The sequence below is a fragment of the Salmo trutta genome, chromosome 1 (genome assembly GCF_901001165.1).
Source record: "Salmo trutta chromosome 1, fSalTru1.1, whole genome shotgun sequence".
Lineage (NCBI taxonomy): Eukaryota > Metazoa > Chordata > Actinopteri > Salmoniformes > Salmonidae > Salmo > Salmo trutta.
Genome location: NC_042957.1, coordinates 50,876,255 through 50,892,614, shown reverse-complemented (window position 1 = coordinate 50,892,614; position 16,360 = coordinate 50,876,255). Strand labels below are relative to the sequence as shown.

The window sequence follows — 16,360 nt, the reverse complement described above, 5'->3', positions numbered from 1 at the left end:
AACTGGCAGCTTCATTAAAGTACTCGCCAAACACCAGTCTCAACATCAACAACGAAGAGGCGACTCCGGGATGCTGGCCTTCTACGCAGAGTTGCAAAGAAAAAGACATATCTCAGACTGGCCAATAAAAAGAAAAGATTAAGATGGGTAAAATAACACAGACACTGGACAGAGGAACTCTGCCTAGGCCAGCATCCCGGAGTCGCCTCTTCACTGTTGACGTTGAGACTGGTGTTTTGAGGGTACTATTTAACGAAGCTGCCAGTTGAGGACTTGTGAGGCGTCTGTTTCTCAAACTAGACACTCTAATGTACTTGTCTTCTTGCTCAGTTGTGCACCGGGGCCTCCCACTCCTCTTTCTATTCTGGTTAGAGACAGTTTGTGCTGTTCTGTGAAAGGAGTAGTACACAGCGTTGTACGAGATCTTCAGTTTCTTGGCAATTTCTCGCATGGAATAGCCTTCATTTCTCAGAACAAGAATAGACTGACAAGTTTCAGAAGAAGGTTCTTTGTTTCTGGCCATTTTGAGCCTGTAATCGAACCCACAAATGCTGATGCTCCAGATACTCAACTTGTCTAAAGAAGGCCAGTTTTATTGCTTCTTTAATCAGGACAACAGTTTTCAGCTGTGCTAACATAATTGCAAAAGGGTTTTCTAATTATCAATTAGCCTTTTAAAATGATAAACTTGGATTAGCTAGCACAACATGCCATTGGAACACAGGAGTGATGGTTGCTGATAATGGGCCTCTGTACGTCTATGTAGATATTCCATAAAAAATCTGCCGTTTCCAGATACAATAGTCATTTACAAAATTAACTATGTCTTCACTGTATTTCTTTCAGAAACAAGGACATTTCGAAGTGACGCCAAACTTTTGAACGGTAGTGTAGTACAATAGCATTCTCTAGTGGGGGCTGGATTAGGCCAGAATAAAAGTTGGACAACTACAGGCAATTAAAAGTCATGAATCATAAATTCAACAGATCAGAGACACAGTGGGAAAGTTGGAAGGAGAGACCTTTACAACTGACAGTCGTAAGGACAGACAGACACACGCACACATGCACACTCACATGCAGTAGGACTGTGGCAGGCCGCAGTAGGCGCCGAAGCGAGAGAGGAGTCTGTTCTCCAGGTCAATGACCGTCTCTCCCACTTTCTCATCTCGGCTGAGCAAGTCATAGTCGTACACGGCTATCTTCAGGTCTTTGTCTTGAGGGAGGAAACAGGACAGCTCAAACATCCTGACACAGGAGGAAGAGATGAGGTTAACTTGGTCAGGTGCACTTCTGTGTGCATTATTGATTTCACTTGGCTGAAACAACTTTATACATTTCAAAATAACTCATTCATCCATCCATCCTTCATTCATTCAACAGTTTCAGTGGCATTTTGACAGTTTTCTGTAAGTGAAGGTTTTAGTTAAAACTACTCCTGTAGGCCGTCATTGTAAAATAAGAATTTGTTCTTAACTGACTTGCCTAGTTAAATAAGGTTAAATAAAAATGTTTACCTGCCAAACTCTGGATTGAGGGTGTTTGGTTTATAGTCATCCCTGTCATCTTTTGTTTTCTTCCCCAAAGAGATCTTGATGTAAGGGTCACACTAAAAACCAAAAACAAACACAAATGTTGAAATATGGTATGGTGTTTGTGTGGGAAAAGGCTATGTAAGTCATGTATTTTAATGAGAACTGTTGGTTGGTGAGGGGGAGGGGCAATCTTATGTATATGCACTGCAAAAACGCTCAGCTGGAAGTTGAAATGAATTCAGCTTTTGACATACGCCTGATCCAGGATCGCGTTGGAAGTGTTCTCAGTATGTAGAGTCTCTTAGACTGGCGTCCACTCACCATGCCGTTGTTGTCTTTAGGCTGCAGGTCCATGCATCGCACCACGTAGATCCTGACCAGGCACTCCTGCAACCCGCTCTCAGGCAGCTCTCTGAACTGGCGTGGTGGGGCTGGCACCCCTGGGTCATCAGATAGGGGGTACACCCGGAACGAGCCCTACAGCACAGGAGACACCAGCAGGGTCAGGGGTCAAAAGTCAGGCTAGGTGTCAATACTTAGGCTGGGTTCACATATAAAGTGGAGAAAATAAGGACGTTTTATCATTGGTTCTATGTAACGTTGTTTTCCCCCCTGACCAGCTGTATGTGCAGGGCTTTAAAAGGCCCCCAGTCCATGTCTCCTTGTTATTGAAAACAGGCTCTGGACAGAATTCCCTTGAAAATATATCTTAACAGGATGACGTTTATGCATGAAGGATCATACATTCCTAAAAGAAAAAGAGGTCTGCGATCACCTTGAACTCTCCGACCACTGATGGGTCGTCGTCCTCATCCTCAGTCTTCCCCCGCTGCAGTCGGAATGTTTTACAGAAATCTGTCAGCCCTCGGAAATCTGGGACCTCCTCCAGCTCCCCTTCATACACCTGGGAAAACACACACATCCCACTGTTATACACATGAGGACACATACCTTAATATGTTGAGGACAAACACACATCACACAACCTGAAACACCTTAAGACACACACAGATACACAGACACACAGACAGACACACACACACCCACACAAATCAAAATGATTGGCTCCCTCGATAAAGATAACAAAAAAAGACAGTATAAAATAAATAATACAAACACTGAGCTATATTGTTATTTATTCTAATACAATTGCTCAGGGAATGAGACTTTGTTAAACAAGTAATAACAAAAAAATCTAAAAACGATAGGTGTCAAAATTATTGCCACCCGTTTTCAATACTCCAGCACCCTCCCCTTACGAGGATAACGATACTAAGCCTTCTTCTAAAATGTTTTATAACATTGGAGAACACATTGGGAGGGATCTTAGACCATTCCTCCATACAGAATCTTTCCAGATCCTTCATATCCTTCCTCTATGCTTATGGACTGCCCTCTTCAAGTCAAACCACAGGTTTTCAATGGGGTTCAAGACCGGAGACTGAGATGGCCATAGCAAGATGATGATTTTGTGGCCAAAGAGCTCTATTTTCATGTCATCTGACCATAGCACCGGTTCCAATCCAAGTGCCAATACCATTTAGCAAACTCCAGGCGGTGCTATGGTCAGATGACATGAAAATAGAGCTCTTTGGCCATGTACACCAGTTGTTTGAATTGAAGAGGGCAGTCCATAAGCGAAGGATTAAAAGGATCTGTAAATATTCTGTATGGAGGAATGGTCTAAGGTCTATTGTTAACAAAATCTCTTTCTCTGATCAATTGTATTAGTATAAAATACAATATAGCTCAGTATTTGTATTATTAATTTTATACAGTCTTTATTGCTCATCTTTATCAAGGGTGCCAATAATTTGGGACCTGACTGTATGTACAACCCTGATACACCTGAGACGATACACACAACTCACACCATCATACATATAAGAAAACACGCATTTCTCACAGCATCACCATTATACTGGTTGTCGTGTAAAACCCAGGTGGGTGTTAAATATTGATGGAAAAAGTCCTATGAACAGTCCTTGTGACCATTGTAAGACAAAAGAGATTTCCCCCCAAAAAACAGGTCAACTCAAACCTTTCAGTCATGGAGACAGAAGTGGTAGAATGTTCTTACTGTACCTTTAGGGTGTCATATCCTTTTTTGAGGTACGGCCCACACTTCTCGTGCTCTCCCACAGAGGCATAGAACTTACTCCACCAGTCAACTGCCTCCTCCTCCTGCAAAACAGACAGACTCAAATAAGCCTCAATAACAGCCCATTTTGACTCTGTCAGAAGTGTACAAGCTGTCAAATCCTTGATTCTTTCCATCCTTGATAATATGTGTTCATACAAGAAAGGAAAATTCTCACCTTCTCTTTCTGGAGCTAAGAAGAAAAACAGAATATAATCATCAGAATGTGCAACCACACCACACATTTTTGCTAGCCTGATCCCAGATCTGTTTGTACCATCTTGTCAACTCTTTGTCACTCATTGTCATGCCAAGCTACAAGACAGCAGAAACAGCATGGCACCCGGGCTACAGTGCTGGTACATTTCTGATAAAACAACCCACCACAAGCCAATACTGTAAAGTATTTTTTGAGTTTTACAGTAGCTACCTCAGTATTAAGGATGGGCCTATCCTCCATGTTAATGATGATGTCTCCTTGAGTTGCTGCCATCATGGCCACTAATACAACAATACACAACAGAAAAGAAAGGGGGTAGTAAATAGATGTGACACATACAGTACGCTACTTTAGCAATGTTGTGTGTGGATGTGTGTGTGTGTATCTGTGTGCACATTCGTGCATACGTTCATGCGTATTTGTGTGCGTGCATACGTGATTCTGTTTGTATGTGCGTACCTTTGGAAGACATGGCCACCTCAGCATTGGTGACGTAAGGGTCACAGCGGAACTCCTCCAGGGAGAGGGTACACTGGCCCACAATGGGCTTCCTGCCGAAGGGCCGGTGGTCGATCACCTTCAGAACGATGGGAGGGGTGTACATCTCCTCTTTGGGTAGGAGCTGGGGGTAGGGGGGTTAGGGTTAACCTGGTTCAGACAACTCACAGTGTTACCAGTGATACAGAAACAACATTTTACATATCCATATTAGACATTGAGCAGACGGTCTTAGCGACTTACAGTTAGTGCATAAACTATAGGATCAAATCGATGACAATCAATCAATTAAACAGAAAGCATAATATCAATCAGCTTAAATGCAGAGACATTTAAACTGGTTTATTTATTGGGATGGAAAATGCATTAATAATTGGGGTCGTTAAAGCTGGAGTCTGTAGTGGTGATACTTCCACATCCGTTTGAGATATTACAACAACAAAGACGTTATTTCAAACAACGAACGCTGTTTACTTGGTTCTGACATCATTGCAGGAATGATAGAACATCAGAGTAGGTACTAGGATTTTTTTTTTACCATGATGATGGATGCTCATCTCCTCAGTTTCAAAAACATTAACAAATGTGCCTGGGGCGACCGCAGATTAGCGTTTTTTGTCATTAATCATTTTCTGGAGGCAGCTCTGCAGCGTGGTCACTAGCTGCCCACAGCCACAAAGTCATAAAATCTGATTTTAAACCTAACCTTAACATTAACCACACTTCTAACCCTAATGCCTAACCCTAACTTTAAATTAAGACCAAAAAGCTCATTTTAGTTTCCATGAATTTTTACAATAGAGCCAACTTTGACATTGCAGCTTGCCGAAAGGTTTCTGGATCAAATCCCCGAGCTGACAAGGTAAAAATCTGTCGTTCTGCCCCTGAGCAAGGCACTTAATCCACTGTTCCCCAGGCGCGGAAGACATGGATGTCAATTAAGGCAGCCCTCCGCACCTCTCTGATTCAGAGGGGTTGGAATAAATGCAGAAGACACATTTCAGTTGAATGCATTCAGTTGTGCAACTGACTAGGTATTTCCCTTTCCTATCTAAGGGGAAATTGCTCAGTTCTGCCTCCAGGACAATAAACGTCAACTTGCGAGGCGACCAGTGACACCTTTCGTGGATTTCAGCTCTAAAGATTAGCCTGGTCCTAGATCTGTTTGTGTTGTCTTGCCAGCTCCCATGGTCATTGTCAATGTCAAACACAAACATATCTGAGACAAAACTAGTTAAGTATCACCTACAAATCTACAGTACGTATGGTGTACAGTTAAAATACCAGTAAATACCACTCAAATATAGTACATTTATGTCACGTTCATTCAGTCACTTTGTTGACATCGAGAGCATTTGTCTTTTCATTCCAGTCCCTGATATTAATAGTATATCTCATAGAGAGAACTGTTATACAGTACACTGAGTTTAAAGGGAAGTTGCAGTACCACTTTAAAGAAGAGGACAGATCCGGGGAAGTTGGGGTTCTTCTTGATGTTCTTGATGATGGCCGTCTGGACGACCTCCCCCCCACACTCCACCATGAGACTGGGAGAGGTGACTGTGGCCAACTGGTAGGTCTTCATGTTCCTCAGACCCCAGGCTAAGATCTAGGACACAAAATACACACACACACACCGCACACACATAAGCACGAGTGTGCATGTACACACACACACGCACACGCAGGCACACAGAGGAGAATGTGTGTGTCTTCATGTGCGCGAATGTGTACTTGGGTGTGTGTGTTCATGTCTGTGTTGTGTGTGTGTTTGAGTTCATGCATGCGCAAGCGTGCATGTGAGTGTGTGTGTGTGTGTGATGGTGTTGCGGGCTGCCTGAGGCCTCACCTCGATGGCGGTAAGCTGTACGACAGGCCTGATTCCCTGGGGAACCATGTAGAGTGTTGCTCCTCGTCTGGGGGGCACCAGGGGCAAGTCACTCTCATTGGCCTAAAAGTAATACACATCAATCAATCAATTAAATGTATTTTATATTCTGATTTTTTCACAAAAAAAGGGCTCTACAGTAACTCGACCTGGACTGGAGTTGGTGGAAGTTGCATCAACCACTGACACACAGTCAGATATTTTTCACCCGCCTGGCGCGTGAGGTTAGGGGTAGAGAAATTTGATCCTAGATCTGTGGTTAGGCGCAACTTTCACCTTAACAACACTGGGCACTACCCAGCTAGCATATTTGCTTCATTGGAAGTTGTGGGAACGTACTTTTTTGGTTTCACATTTGTTCTGGTAGAGAAGCCATAAGAGACGCCACCTTCTTAGAGCGTAAGTGAACATTGCACCTGTTCTGGGAACGCACATTTTTAAGTTGCAAGGAGGTTCTGAGAATGTTTTATTATGGTTTTCTAAAAGTTTCCCTGGCTGTTTTCTAAACTTTCAGAGAATGGAAATTCTAGGTTATTTGAAGACAATTAAAAAACCTTCTGAGACTTTTAATAAAACTGCTAGCTTAGTTTGGGTTAAATGTTTTGAACTCCAAGCACAGATAGGACACATGAAAATGAATTTGTGTAGGCATTAATCATGCAAACACATTTATTTTTTTATTGTGGCACAGCGTCAGTGTGATGAGCTTCTATGAGCTTCTGTTCTCTATCTTCTAGCTTCTGTTCTCTATCCATGGAATGATCCCACTGTACCACAAGGTTGGAGCTAGCATGCCATATTTTTTTTAAACTCATACAAAGGTGTTAATTTTAGTCTACAAACAGACCCCATTTCAAAGGACACACCTGAACACACTTAACAAGACAGAGGATAGAGAGAGTTTTGTTGATGCTGAGAAGAATGGAATGTATATGTTTTTAAAATACATTCTAAAAACTTTCTCTGAGCGTTACAAACAAAAGTTTTCTTCATGTTCTCCAAAAAATTGGACAACATTACTTTAAATAGAACCACGAGGAAACCTGTAAGAAAAGTTATTCTAAAGTACTGAAATTCCCACAGAAGAATGTTGTTTCTTAACATTCTCGGAAATATTGCAGAACATTCCAATGTCAAACAAATTGGAGAACGTTCCTAGAACATTACCAGCATTTTAATTGAATGTAACCATCTTTGAACTTTTGGAAACGTTCTGTTAAAGTAATGAAATTCCAAGAAAATAACGTTTTTTGTCAGGTTCCTTAAATGTGCTGAGATAGTTGCTTGGCCTTGGAACAATCTAGCACCATTCCCAGAAAGTTGCGGGAAGGTTGTATGCAAAATAACCATAGGACCACGAAGCTTTCACCAAGCTCTAAGAAACATACGGTTCTCAGAACATTATGTGCAAGCTGGGTAGTACTTTACCTTGTCTTTCAGCAATAGCTCGGCAGCCACCAGCATCTCTCCTGCGTTGCGGCCTTTCTTGGTGACGGGGAACCACAGCAGTTTGGGGGAGACCACTGTGCCGAGATTCAGCTTCACCACAGGGGGGCACGTACAGCGACCCATGGCCTCGTCTTTACCCTGAGAGTCAGACACAGCACAGGGATATGTAGCATCCACATTTACATTTTAGTACATTTAGCAGACACTCTTTTTCAGAGCGACTTGCAATCAGTGCATTCAACTAAAGTAGGCAAAACAACCACATATCCAGATAATTTCAAGTAAAACCTTCAAAAATATCTAGCTAATAGTACAAGAGTAAGAGTAAAGAAAAAGACAAACACAACAGTTACTTTTTTCCTTTTTGTCTACAAGGACAGTGCACTCATCCAAGATGCTTCCAACATACACGCTTAAAAGAAAAATAATAAGAATAACTAGTCAAAAACAATGGTACCGAAATATTCTTGAACTTACAATATGACACTGTTGAAATAGACAGGGCTGGATAGGGATAGCCCCCTTTTTTTCAATTTTCGCCGAAATGACAAACCCAAATCTAACTGCCTGTAGCTCAGGACCTGAAGCAAGGATATGCATATTCTTGGTACCATTTGAAAGGAAACACTTTGACGTTTGTGGAAATGTGAATTGAATGTAGGAGAATATAACACAGTAGATCTGGTAAAAGAAAATACAAATTCCCATCTTTGAAATGCAAGAGAAAGGTCACAATTCTAGCCATCACTCTGGTTGCAATTCCGATAGTGTCCACAAGATGGCAGCAGTGTATGTGAAAAGTTTCAGATGGATAACTTGAAGTATCAGTGAACTACAGTCCCCAGGTACATTTGGGCTAATCGTGAAGGACAAATTCGCATTCATATTACATTTTTATGTGAGAATATCATCCAATATGTATACTTGGACTTTGATTTAGCTTTCCAAGTATTAGTATAACCATGCAATTTTTGTCCAAAATGAAAAGGCATGCTGTCGTACAAGGTTAGTAGCTACATTTTACGACATATACATGGTTTCCGGATATTCCCATAAATCCCAGCTCATTGGCTATCTAGCTAGCTTTGTTTGACACCGATCGGTGCTTATTTGACAAAGATACAGTCGTTCAAGTGATGACCGCCCGCGTCATCGGCGTGCCATGAAGGCATCGCTCTCTGACCAAATATGGTGTCCTATAAGATACACTACACCCCTAATGATATAGTGAAGTCTTGTTACCTTCTGGGATCTCTGAGGAATACATACAAACGTGATTTGGCTGGTTGAAACAACGTTTAGGATGAGACAGATTCCTTTCTTTGCAAATTGAACGAGTGGAAATACAAAAATCGATCGTGCATGCTATAGGGACCTTTTTAGGATATGAAAAAGGATTTTATCTAACAAAACAACACTTCATGTTATCTCTGGGACCCTTTGGATGATAAATCAGAGCAAGATTTCAGAATATAAGTACACGTCACCTTCAGAGGTGAATTTATCAAACCTCTCGAGGTAAAAAAAAGTGTTTTGTTGTTAGGAGCTCTCCTCAAACAATAGCATGGCATTTTTGTGCAGTAATAGCTACCATAAATTGGACAGTATAGTTATATTAACAAGAATTTAAGCTTTCAGCCGATTTAACACACTTATATGTACCGGCATTTGTTGTTTCTCTAAAATCTGCGATCTTGACATAACGCGCTGCATGATTTACTACTGTCCTGTTGATGGGACGCCGATCCTTAAGAAGTTTTAACAGGGCACAGGTGAATAAGTCCAGGTGAACAGGCAGTGGATGGAAATTGACGGGTGTAATGTATTGACTTGACTCGGACTCACAGGATTCATTGAAATGTACTTAGTGGTGGTCGCACACATTGACCACTAACATGTACATAAGTGTATCACGTATGAATAGTGCTCGGCTGGTATTGCACCACTAAGTGTCGCTAACACACTACAACTGTTAGGGTAAGCGAGGGTAGGATAGGGTACATACCACCTGGTCACTGTCGTAGAGTTCCAGCACCACGTTGGGGGGGTTTTGTGCAATGGTCTGGGGGTCTCCATAGATCTCGATGTCATTAAAGATGAGGGTCTGGTCCCAGGTGGGGTTCAGAGTGGCCCTGATGACCTCCGTGGTCTTACTCACATGGAGGAAGGACACATGGGCGTAGGGATCTGAAGCAGGAGACCAGAGCACAGTCATTGTACTGATAAAACGGATTTAATCAATTACAACTGCTGTGAGGATTGGGTTACGCTTCCACCTCCACCTCTCTCTTTCCCCATGCAAGGCTAGTGGAAACAACCCAGTCTGTTCCCACTAGTATTGCTTAGATGTTTCAAAAGTGCTAGCCAGGAGATTGTGGACAGTGCTCAATAACTAGCTTACAAACAAATGGTTTGGATGTAACAACCCGCTTGGTAAGTAAAAAAAAAAAAGTGAGCTATCCATTTATCTACATTTTATGATGTTCCTCACCTGAGAAACTGTCCCTGTCCATTGCGATGAGATTCCTGGCCTGATAGACATACACCCTCAGATGGTACATATACGACCCTGAAGAGAGAGTGATAGTGATTTAATGTAATCTGAAAAGTGTGGGCCCAGACTTCCTGAGAGGAAGGGCAGTGGAGTGGAGGAATCTGAGGAGAAATAAACATTTAGGCTGCGGTCCAGACAGAGATTGTCTGGACCGCAACATTTGGCCCAGTGTTTTTCCTAGTGGAGTCATACCTTCACGAACAAAGGAGATGATGAATGTCTACCTGTCAACAAAAATGCTGATGTTGGCCATCTTGTTAAGTATGCAACTCGTATGCAAAATGTGTAAATTCGTTTCCTTTTTTGGTGGACAAACCAATGCGGGACCAATGCATATGTGTTTTTCATACTCTTTCATCTATCTCTGTGTGGTCACAGCCTTAATCACGTAATCAGTGTCTGCAATCAGCTGGCATGGGTCAGTGTTACTCACGGTCAAAGTTACAGGAAACGGTGGGTGTGTTGGCACCAAACAGTCTGGCTGCGTCCTTCTTACTGGCCTTCTCATCAACATCTACCCCCTGTAGACAAAACACAGAGGCTGCGTTTACAAAGACACCCCCAGTCTGATCTTTTCCCACTAATTGGTCTTTTGACCAATCAGATCAGCTCTTTTGCCAATAAGTGGGAAAAAGATCAGAATTGGGCTGCCTGTGTAAACGCAGCCAGAGAGACCAGTTCAGAACAGGACTAGCAATGCCTTCATTAGAGAGACATGTAATTCCAGAGTGGTGAAAGTTGAATTTTTATTTTATTTTACCTTTATTTAACTAGGCAAGTCAGTTAAGAACAAATTCTTATTTTCAATGACAGCCTAGGAACAGTGGGTTCAGGGGCAGAACAACAGATTTTTACCTTGTCAGCTCGGGGATTCAATCTCACAACCCTTCGGTTACTAGTCCAACACTCTAACCACTAGGCTACCTGCCGACCGAGTACATTCGTCTTTATTTTATAGTTATTACTTTATTATGATCATCCATTAGGAAAATATTTGCATTGATTACAAGCTCATCATGACATGACATCAGGACATAATCACACAACCAACACAACCATGTCCCAGTCCCCAAAAAATGAACCCTAGACCCTACCCCCAGACACAAGATTTTAGATTATTGGACCCTGCTGGAGCTATAATGATATTGCTTAAATCTATCCAATCCTCTTGAATCTCCATAAGTGTCCAGGGACTAGGGGTTTGGGTTTGTTTCTGGATTGGGCCCATGATGGTACAGCAGCACAAATAGCACAACACTGTGAATTAAATTTGATTTGATTTGAAATAAGTAATCCTTCTAACCCCCCCCCCCAAAAAAAGATTTAGATGCACTATTGTAAAGTGGTTGTTCCACTGGATATCATGAGGTGAATGCACCAATTTGTAAGTCGCTCTGGATAAGAGCGTCTGCTAAATGACTTAAATGTTAAATGTAAATGTAAATAAATAGGGCATGAGTCAACTCTGGTCTAATCTGTGCCTTTGGAGTGCTTTGCCAACCAGGATCACTGGGCAGGAAGGGGCAGATGGAGAAGAATAATGAGAGGATATTATAATCAAGATAACACACTAAATGGCACTTGGCCAAATTCCATTGTACACTGCTCAAAAAATAAAGGGAACACTTAAACAACACAATGTAACTCCAAGTCAATCACACTTCTGTGAAATCAAACTGTCCACTTAGGAAGCAACACTGATTGACAATAAATTTCACATGCTGTTGTGCAAATGGAATAGACAACAGGTGGAAATTATAGGCAATTAGCAAGACACCCCCAATAAAGCAGTGGTTCTGCAGGTGGGGACCACAGACCACTTCTCAGTTCCTATGCTTCCTGGCTGATGCTTTGGTCACTTTTGAATGCTGGCGGTGCTTTCACTCTAGTGGTAGCATGAGACGGAGTCTACAACCCAAACAAGTGGCTCAGGTAGTGCAGCTCATCCAGGATGGCACATCAATGCGAGCTGTGGCAAGAAGGTTTGCTGTGTCTGTCAGCGTAGTGTCCAGAGCATGGAGGCGCAACCAGGAGACAGGCCAGTACATCAGGGGACGTGGAGGAGGCCGTAGGAGGGCAACAACCCAGCAGCAGGACCGCTACCTTCGCCTTTGTGCAAGGAGGAGCAGGAGAAGCACTGCCAGAGCCCTGCAAAATGACCTCCAGCAGGCCACAAATGTGCATGTGTCTGCTCAAACGGTCAGAAACAGACTCCATGAGGGTGGTATGAGGGCCCGATGTCCACAGGTGGGGGTTGTGCTTACAGCTCAACACCGTGCAGGATGATTGGCATTTGCCAGAGAACACCAAGATTGGCAAATTCGCCACTGACACCCTGTGCTCTTCACAGATGAAAGCAGGTTCACACTGAGCACATGTGACAGACATGACAGTCTGGAGACGGGAGGTCATACAGGCACGTGGAGGCCACACACACTACTGAGCCTCATTTTGACTTGTTTTAAGGACATTACATCAAAGTTGGATCAGCCTGTAGTGTGGTTTTCCACTTTAATTTTGAGTGTGACTCCAAATCCAGACCTCCATGGGTTGATACATTGGATTTCCATTGATTATTTTTGTGTGATTTTGTTGTCAGCACATTCAACTATGTAAAGAAAAAAGTATTTAATAAGATTATTTCTTTCATTCAGATCTAGGATGTGTTGCTTAAGTGTTCCCTTTATTTTTTTGAGCAGTATATTATCATGGACTTGGTTTCCCAAAGCCTTTTGATGGGTTCTGACTTTTAGATATGAAATACTCTTATTCATGTCACTGAGGGAGAGAAGGGAATGTATAACGTTTACATTCTGTCAGGATATGTTATTGTCAGCCATCAGGGATCCTATGGGAGAAGAGACATTGTCTGGTACAAGTCAACATGACAGCCGTGAGTTGGGGAAGAGTGAGCAATTTGGGCAGAGGTTAGGTTAGATGAAGTGAGGAAGAACATATATCACTAATCCTCTTGATAGCAACAGAGGTGTATTGGCTGTTCAGATGTGTAACAAGGGGCTCAACATATGAGAAAGGGTTAAATACCAGTGCTTGTGTGAATATGTTCTTTGTCTTATGCAGCTGTATGACCCAGTGGGTGAATAAACTTGGTTTGAACTTTAATAAGCGTGCGTGAGTTTTTTACTCTGTTTAACTAGAACCTAACACTTTAACAGTATTTTATTTCTCTCCACAACCCAGTCACACAGCTGGGAGAGAGCAACACTTATAAAATTGATGATTGATAGTCAATCTTCTGCGGGTGAAAAAAACAACATTTGTAAAATGAAGCACTTTTGATGTACTTTGATGTGTGGTATGAGTCTAGTTTAAGTCTAGCCTTCCTGTGTAGTCAATTGTTTTTGAACTCAGAAGAAGTTACTGACCAGCGCCCCCTCCAGTCTGAAGATGGCTGACGCTCCTATCCCATCTGACGGAGCCATCTTGCGTCTCCAGCGGCGACGGCGGAATGTGTCAGACGAACGCTCCTTCCTGTGGAACTTCCAGCCAATCAAGGACGAGTATTCCCAGCCTTCGCCGGGATCCCGCCTCTGTAGAGTCAACGGAGAGGAATTGGACAGTGTGTAAGAACTAGAACTTTAGCACTTGAAATTGACATACAGACACACACATGCTTCCACTCTACCCTGCACACTAAACATTTTCCTCCTCTCTTCTTCTATAACCACTTCCTTCTCCTCCATCCTCCTTCCCCTTCTCCTCCTCTTCCTTCTCATACCCTCCTCTTCCTGCTCTTCCTCCCTTACCTCCTCATCTTCCTTCTCCTCCTTCCCTCCAACTCCTCCTCTTCCTTCTCCTCCTCCACTTCCTTCTCCTCTTCCTTCTCCCTCCCTCCCTCCCCTTCCTCTTCCTCCTCCTCCTTCTCCTCCCTCCGCTTCTCTTCTTCCTCCTCCGCTCACCTCAGGTGCAGCTTTAGCATCTGCTATTTTCCTGCGTGGTCGTAAGAGTCTCTTCCTGCGGTGGATGTGGTACATCTTCTCTGCTGCTCCCCAGGACTTGGGCTTGTCATCGGGGGGAATGGTGACGCCATACTCCCAACCTGGTACACAACACACACAGTGACAAACGGTATACAGAGTCAGAGGACATTCAGCTTTATACTGTAGTATCATATTGGTTATAATAGGTAAAGTCAAAATACAGTACAGAAGAGGTGTATCAATTAAATTGTATACAATACAGTGCCATACTGTTCTACATATGATAATGCAATCCTTAAACAATATTGATTGTTTGATTGAAAGAACTATTCAGCAGTACACCATCAAATCAATCCCAGTGTTAGCATCTGGGTTATGGATATGAAGGAGAATAATTCCAGTGCTTGTTTACCTTTCTCATCCACAGCCCTGTTGCTGTCGAAACTCCAGTCATCCTCCCACTTCCAGCCAGCAGGACACTCTATCTCCCCTGGACTCTGGCTCTTCTGCCCATTCTACACAGAGCAGTCAGTCAGTCACTTCCAACATTACACAATGGCTGTATATCAACATGTGACAATGACACCACATACAACATCAAAACAATACAGAGACACTGCTTATAAAAGTAGTGAAGTAGCACTCTATTTTCCCCTCTGGGTATTCTGTGTGGGGAGGGATTGATTCACATTGGTTTCTAGTCTCCTCTCAAGTATTTAACTAAGCCTCTATATTTATGGGATTCATTGAAACAAGCTCCATTTTGGTATAAGGTAGCTGGCTGTGTAATCTCCCCGACATCAAAACAATAAGCATCACAGTTTGAAAACATCAAGGCTACGCAGCATAGCCTGAAATCCAGACCTGTTTTCATTCCTTGTACTCGGTGTCATATGTCAAACAGTCTGGACATTTGGCAATTTCAACGTTCAATATGCAGAATTTTAAGAACAACTACAAATACTGTTATTAAGAAACAACTTTTATTTTCTTTTTAGATACAATTCCTGGCATGACAAGGAGAGACAAAAAGTGGAATGGTACCCAGGCTATATGCAGCTCTCTTGACAAGGGAAACATGACAGTGAGTGATATGTGCATAAAATGAATCCAGGGAAGAGCACCTGTCGCTACGTAGTCTAGGAGATCAAATTGCAAGGGAAACAGACAAAATGGTTTCAGTTTCGTTGGCCTCTTTTTCGTAAGAAAAAGACAACATACAATTTCATCCTAAAAGGAGAATTGATGTGACACTGAGGGGTCTCTGAGGGGTCTAGATAGAGGGGTCTGAGTACAGGCGACAGGGTTGTCTCTAGCAATAGTGTGTGTGTCTGTGTGTGTTGCTCTGTCTCACCACGTCTGTGAAGGGGTCGGCAGCAGGCTTCCACTCCCCGCCAATGAAACGTGTCTCGTTCTGGAAGACCTCGTCTGTGAACTCTGTGTGCCCCGCGTCTGCTTCTGTTAGCAGGCTGAATCACAGACACATACGTTTGTTTGACTATCCTTGTGGGGACCAAACGATTGATTCCCATTCAAAATCCTATTTTCCTTAACCCCTAACCCTAACCCCTAACCCAAACCCTAACCCTAACTCCTAAACCTAACTCTAATTGTAACCATAACTCTAAACCTAGCCTATAAGCCTAAAATAGCCTTTTTCCTTGTGGGGACCGGCGAAATGTCCCCACTTGTCAAAATGTTCCTGGTTTTACTATCCCTGTGAGGACTTTGTGAGAGAAAAACTGCAAGATTATGTTATAATACTTTTATTGCATCAAATGGTTGTTTTATTCGTCAGAATAGAGTATAACTATTGTGTGTGTGTTCTACTGAGGATGGGCCTCTGGGAGATAACACTGACAGAGGAGATTTACGATGTCTTTTGGGTGATAAAACCTAAAGAGCATTCCAGAGCATGAGTTAATGTTTCAGTTCTATATGGTAGTAGAGAGAGATGGTTCCAGTTTGGAGTCGGAGGGCCAGACACTGATCTGTACAATGAAAACTGTTGACACAGCAGATACTGTCTGCTATGTATTATAGGTATCTTTCATACAGATCTTAACCTTGTGACCCATTCTATATATCTGTTGTTCGTCATGTAGGTTGAAAGGGGTGTATCTTGGCTATAAAAG

The 16,360-nt window shown here is 42.6% G+C and overlaps 1 protein-coding gene across 1 annotated transcript in view; it reads right to left on the bottom strand.

The window, feature by feature from the left end:
* The window catches only part of LOC115198772 (myoferlin), a 57,077-nt gene that overhangs the window by 10,795 nt on the left and 29,922 nt on the right, over window positions 1–16,360 (bottom strand). The window contains exons 27-44 of the mRNA XM_029761044.1: window positions 15,580–15,694; window positions 14,638–14,740; window positions 14,205–14,344; window positions 13,671–13,835; window positions 10,718–10,805; window positions 10,222–10,299; window positions 9,736–9,917; window positions 7,710–7,868; window positions 6,243–6,344; window positions 5,841–6,002; window positions 4,355–4,517; window positions 4,106–4,176; window positions 3,854–3,868; window positions 3,621–3,719; window positions 2,311–2,439; window positions 1,857–2,012; window positions 1,518–1,609; window positions 1,078–1,248 (exon numbers count right to left, since the gene is read on the bottom strand). Coding sequence (XP_029616904.1) covers window positions 1,078–1,248; window positions 1,518–1,609; window positions 1,857–2,012; window positions 2,311–2,439; window positions 3,621–3,719; window positions 3,854–3,868; window positions 4,106–4,176; window positions 4,355–4,517; window positions 5,841–6,002; window positions 6,243–6,344; window positions 7,710–7,868; window positions 9,736–9,917; window positions 10,222–10,299; window positions 10,718–10,805; window positions 13,671–13,835; window positions 14,205–14,344; window positions 14,638–14,740; window positions 15,580–15,694 — 2,190 coding nt within the window. The remainder of the gene's footprint in view (window positions 1–1,077; window positions 1,249–1,517; window positions 1,610–1,856; window positions 2,013–2,310; window positions 2,440–3,620; window positions 3,720–3,853; window positions 3,869–4,105; window positions 4,177–4,354; window positions 4,518–5,840; window positions 6,003–6,242; window positions 6,345–7,709; window positions 7,869–9,735; window positions 9,918–10,221; window positions 10,300–10,717; window positions 10,806–13,670; window positions 13,836–14,204; window positions 14,345–14,637; window positions 14,741–15,579; window positions 15,695–16,360) is intronic.